This window comes from Diabrotica undecimpunctata, chromosome 1 (assembly GCF_040954645.1).
Source record: "Diabrotica undecimpunctata isolate CICGRU chromosome 1, icDiaUnde3, whole genome shotgun sequence".
In the NCBI taxonomy this organism is placed as follows: Eukaryota; Metazoa; Arthropoda; class Insecta; order Coleoptera; family Chrysomelidae; genus Diabrotica; species Diabrotica undecimpunctata.
The window spans coordinates 177,161,111-177,167,110 of NC_092803.1; the positions used below are offsets into that span (position 1 = coordinate 177,161,111).

The window sequence follows — 6,000 nt, forward strand, 5'->3', positions numbered from 1 at the left end:
TCTTATGTCATCTACCCATCTTTTTTGAGGTCTTCCCATGCTTCTTGTTGTCGTCCTTGGTCTCCATTCTAGAATTCTCCGTGTCCATCTGTTGTCATTATATCGGGCTACGTGACCTGCCCAGCGCCATTTCATTTTTGCAATTTTTTCCACAATTACACAATATCCCTAATCTTCGTTCTACGTCTTATCTCGGTGTTTCTAATCTATATATAATACCTAATTGTGAAAAACTGTTGATATGTAGGCAGTTTGGTACTTAAAATTAATCAAAACCGGAGGTTAACGTTTATCCAATGTTAATGCAGGATTTACGTAAATCTAGGACTTCAATCTCCATTTTACACTGAAAATTTGTCGCGTATACTGAATTTACATCAATACTGCATTCACTATTGGATGAATTACCGAATTACATAACTATTTTTTCCATTTTTTTAATATCTTTCCTTCACACTACAACCTGTGCCTGGCATTCTAAAATTTCATCAATATTATTATTACGTTAATACACAATGAAATTTTAAAGTTTTAACCTACCTTATAAAAAGATACGAAGACAATAGATACGATGTACAACTACAATAAATAACGTTTCTTCGATAATTCAAAATAAGTTTTTATAGAAAACAACACCAAAATTTCAAATACAAAAATATAAAGTAAACTGAGATATTTAAGAAACGATAAATAATAAAGCAAATAATAAACTGAAAGATAATTACCACGAACAAACTCTGATAATAAATGGGTTTTGTATTCTTGTGTACTCTGGTGACGTAACTCAAGCATCCCCACCCCAGTCGGAAGAGGCAACCGTAGTAAGTCTACGAACCGTGAGTTTAATCACAGAATAAAAATCAAAGTTTTGTGTTTCGTCTTATGCTATGGTTGAATGTCATTCTTGACACTTTATGTCTTTTTTTCAATCATATTTTTTTTATCCTAACCTTAAATTTTTGCATTTTTTTTTATATCCTTCTGAGAGGCTTTTTAAATGTATACAGTTCAATCTAATGTAAATCATAATTTAAGGCAGTTGGTAATTTAACACATTTGAAAGGAAGGTGTAATTATTTTCTAGTATTCAAACGAGTAAATAAATGTGGTAAGTTTTTATTTATGAATGTAAATATTAAGCCTTGCATTGGTATCCTTTTCGAGAAGTTCTACCAATTTTTTATGAAGAATAAATTTTTTTTATTGTTTCTAGAACATAATAATTTAATATCCACTAACTTTAAAAATATTGATAAATGTTCATTTTTCTTTACAACTAATTTGATAAGTAATTGAAGCATAACTTTTAAACCAAGTCAGTTCTTTATTCCTGTTTATTATTGTTTGTTATTTCAGGCATACGATTTTTAGTCACGTAGAAATGTAAGTCTAAATCAATAAATACCATGAACTGAAAATATGTTCCTAAGTTCATATGAAAGAAACTAAGTCCTTTGTATTTGTTAGGCTATCTAAATATTTATTTTAGATTTATTTAACAAAACTATTCTATTTTTAGTGATGTCTCGAGCAACCAAAAGGAAGCATGTACTCCTAGAAGTACTTCAAGATGACTTTTCCCCGCCAACTGAAAACCAACAAATTGTGCGAGTTCTCAATAGTAGAGGAAATAACTTACATGAAGTTGAAGCTGCTGACAAGTCTGTTTTCCTTGCGTCCATGCCAACAAAGTTTAGGAAAAATGTTTGGGTGAAGAGAGGTGATTATGTTCTTACAGAACCAATTGAAGAAGGTGATAAAGTTAAAGCTGAAATGGTTAGGATTCTGACACCAGAACATATAAAGTATTTTAAAAAAGACAATGTGTGGCCCAAAGAATTTGATGATAAGAAAGAGGACAGTGATGATGAGGATGACCTTTTTGTGAATAGAAATAGACCTGTTTTTGATGAAGAGGAATCTAGTGGTTCTGATTCCGATGATGAATCTAGTGAAAGTGAAAACAATGATTGATCTTTAATATATATGTTTTTTTTTAATATGTTATTAGATGATTAAAATAAGTTTATTTTACAATAAATGAATCTTTACATAATAATTTTAGTTTGCAAGGAATTTAAATAATAAACAAGATTTCTTTGGCCAAATTTAAATTCTTGTTTTATATTTAAATAGATATTAATTATGACATTATGCCAAACATGCACAATATTTGGATTTTGTTGATATGGCTGTGGATAAAAATACTTTGGGTTTATTAGAAACCACATTTTAAAGTGTTTTAGTTGTAGACTTATCTGTAAATTTCTACTAGCTGTGCATTATCTTTAATAATGCCAGATACTTATGTCTATTAAGTTTCAATCATTTGAACATACAAAATTATTAGTTTATTTGTTGTAGTACTGGGACGTTTCCTATTAAGTTTTAAACCTTTTTCTTCAAGAGCTTGCCCTCATTGTTTTTGTTCTAAATTCTTTTCAATATTTACTACTAACACTGCATCATAATCAATCACCAGGAATTGTTACCCTGTAGTTTCCTTGCTATATGATCCAAAATTAATGAGAATAAATAAGGACTTAAGCACTGGAGTAGTTTTAGTTAAGTTAATGGATTAAGTCCTCAATCAAAGAAACAATCTAATAGTACAGACAAGAACCTAGCACATAATCGTTTTGAGAGCTGAGGACTCTTTATCATTATCATATGTGTTCTCAAGATGAGTATTTGTTTTATTATTCCCATATTTTTCCTTCAGCTGCCTTATAATGAAAATGACATATTTTGTTAATTTCCATTGCATATATTCCAACCTCTTTTGTTGTGTTACAATATCACTGCTATGACTTTACAGAAATTCGCCAAATTTAAAAATAGTTTTGTCATCTTTTGTATGTGATACTGATAAGTTGATTTTTTATATTTTGCTATTACTGTTAGTTCTAATATATCAACTCACCATTTCTAGTGCCAAAGTTTAGTTTTCTATATATTCTCTTTTGGATTGACTTACATATGAAGGGTATAGGGAAAAACCAGATATGTCATTTCTTTTCACAACTGAGTTAATTAAATTTTAATGTTCAAAACCAATTATTTTTATTTCAAAAAGGGATTATAAGCAGTAGTTTACATAAAATAGAAGTTAACATTATTATAAGTAAAGTATTATAACTACAGTTTTTTGGTTTACAAAAACTAAAGTCAGCTTTATTGCCAAAAAATCTGCATCATTCATGGTTCTGCGTCACCTATGTCACCTAAAATAGGCAAAAACCAGCCATTTTTATTCTTGAACTAAAAAAGAAAATTAATGTATTTTTAATGTTTATTTATTTATCAACATATAAATATTTTAAACTTACTGTTAGAGATGAGCCAGGTTCTGGAAAAATGTCACTGCTTTTGGACTGCAAAACCACATAAGACTCATTAGGTAGTTAAACTTAGCCTTTAGAATTGGTAAAGGACCTGTAGCTAAAAATTAAAAAAAAATAAATACATCTCATTTTTATTTAAAAGTTTCTTATAACTTACCATATAAAGAACATATCATATACCAGTACAGGCAGCAAAAATTCTTCACATCTTAAAGCTGAGTTTTGGTCAAAGTGTTTTCGTATTAATCCAGATAGTACTGGTCTATTGTATGTTAAATGGTAGACGATAATTTGCTGTTTCCTTTAAACTCTGTGTTTTAAATGGGCATTTTTGTAAATATATTGTGTCTAAAAATGATTTCCAATCCAGTACCATGTTTTGTGACACACTCACTAGGACAAACAGCGATGATTTGAAACAAGAATGCCTAATGACTTCTTCAAACTCTTCCGGGACCTCACAGGTGCTCTACAAATTCCACAATCCTACATTTTTCTCACGCTCCAAATAGGAATGTCCTATTACAGGGAATGTGATTTTTTTTTTCAAATCATGAATTTTGTTGTTATCTACAAAATGAATAAATCGAAAAATAGTAAAGTTTTTATTTTGTCTTCCGGCAGAGTTACAGAAGATTTGCAGTTCTTCAACATGATCTTGTAATTAATTATTGGTAAAATAGACAAGAAAAGATACAACTTCGTTTGATCCTTTTTTAGCCATTCCTTCATGATAGGAATAAAAAATAGACTGACTAGAAGAGAGGACATGTACATTAAAGGCATACATAGACAATTGGCGTTTATAGTATAGTTTGTTTCACGAAAAATGGTTGAGTGCTTAATGATTACCTGAGTTGATCCTATTGTGTATACAAGAGTCTCTCAATAAACTACCGAAGTACACAGGGTCGCACTTCACAAAGTTTGTTATTTAATACATTTCATTGGTAGCTGTGTAATACACGATTATAAAAATTTATTAAATTATTTCATATGGTATTTTCAGGTTGTTCAAGTGAATATACTTGATAATTGAACAATTTTTAACATGAAGAAAATAGTTTTTTTGTTCTACGTGAATAATTGTAGTATATGGATCTAAATTCAGAAAGGTACTTTCCTCCACACTTTTTTCAGGCTTAGGACTGTCAGCAAAAAACTGGCGTGTTTAAAAGTTTTTACTCTTCCTAATCGGATATCGTTAAAAGTTAAAAAGTTAATATTTACAAAAAATACCCAAAATAACCAAAATATATTTATGAATTCCTAAATACCTAATTCTGTTTCGCTGTCGCTATCCTGTTCAACATTAATAACAATTGGTTTAATTATGTGATACAAAGTAACATATGAATTTTCTACGTTCATTACATGGCGTACTGAATTTTTCCAACTTTCTAGGGAAATATCATCAACACATTTCCTTATTAATTCGACTACACTACCACTTAAAGTCGGAGAAACATTTTGTGACCTAACATTTGACTTTAGTTGGTGCCACATATTATGCTCTATGGGATTAAATAAACAATAGTAGGGCGGAAGCCGTAACACTGTATGTCCCATGTCCTCGGCCAATGCGTCACAAACATATACTTTTTTAATAGAAAATGATTTTAACACTTCTAACAGTTCATTTTTTAAATAACTTTCTTCAAAATATATATCGTTTTCTAACAGGTAGTTTTGAATTTCAATTTTCGTGTTATTTGCACTTGGAGACTTATGTAATTGACGACTGTGCTAACTTGCATTGTCCATTACTATCACACTATTTTGAGGAAGGTTAGGTATAAGACAATTCTTAAACCATTGCTCAAAAAGCTCTGCCGTTGTATCCTCATGGTAGTCCACGCAGAAGTCTTTAATGTTCTTTGCAGAGAGCCATAAGGCATTTGGGACCCAACTATTTTCTGATCCTGCATGTAAAATTGTTATTCTTTTCCCTTTGTTTGATGGAGCTTTTGTTTGACACCTGTTGGAAGAATCGGACCATCCTTTGGATGGTGTTTCATGAGTGTCAAACGGATGTAGATATAGAACAGGGAACCAACCGCCAAATTTTGAAATATTCAGTTCTGTCGTTAAATAGATTTACAAAATACTCCTGCACCCAGCTCCAGAATATAAATCTTAAATAATACCCCTAGCGCCATCTATTGACAAAAGGTCCATGTTCTTGTACAGTTTCGCGAAATAATAATTTTAGAACAAAGATCCACAGTTTTTGGACCACGTTTTAGTGATTTCGAAATAGTCTGAAAGGTTATAAGAATGTCGCGTGGAAAACAAATATTAAATCTTTTAAAAGCCTCTGAAGTATTGCCAGAACCATCCAATGCACATAATAAACAGCAGGTAAGATTACTATTTATATGGATTTTATAACCTCAAATATGTTACGTGGTTCCTTTTTCAATAATGAAGTTAAGTGAAATATGGGGGTTTGGTACTTTTTATTGTTGTTTGGTTCCATGTTCTAAAATGTCTAGTAGGAATAATATGGATTCTCTTCTTATTGGTTCTTTGTTCAGAAATGTGATATTTAAGGAATCTGACGTGATGTGCACATAGGTAGGTACCTAGATGTTTTCGTATTTTGCTAAGATGTTTTTTGAAGTAGGATTTGCTCGATAATATTCCTAATCATCTT

General features: G+C 30.6%; 1 protein-coding gene across 1 annotated transcript; it reads left to right on the forward strand.

The window, feature by feature from the left end:
* The first annotated feature begins 929 nt into the window (after nucleotides 1-929).
* On the forward strand, nucleotides 930-2,114 carry LOC140441420 (probable RNA-binding protein EIF1AD). Its single transcript, XM_072532143.1, has 2 exons — nucleotides 930-1,108; nucleotides 1,520-2,114. The coding sequence occupies exon 2, from the start codon at nucleotides 1,522-1,524 to the stop codon at nucleotides 1,972-1,974; it is 453 nt and encodes a 150-aa protein (XP_072388244.1). The 5' UTR covers nucleotides 930-1,108; nucleotides 1,520-1,521; the 3' UTR covers nucleotides 1,975-2,114.
* Nucleotides 2,115-6,000: the final 3,886 nt, after the last annotated feature.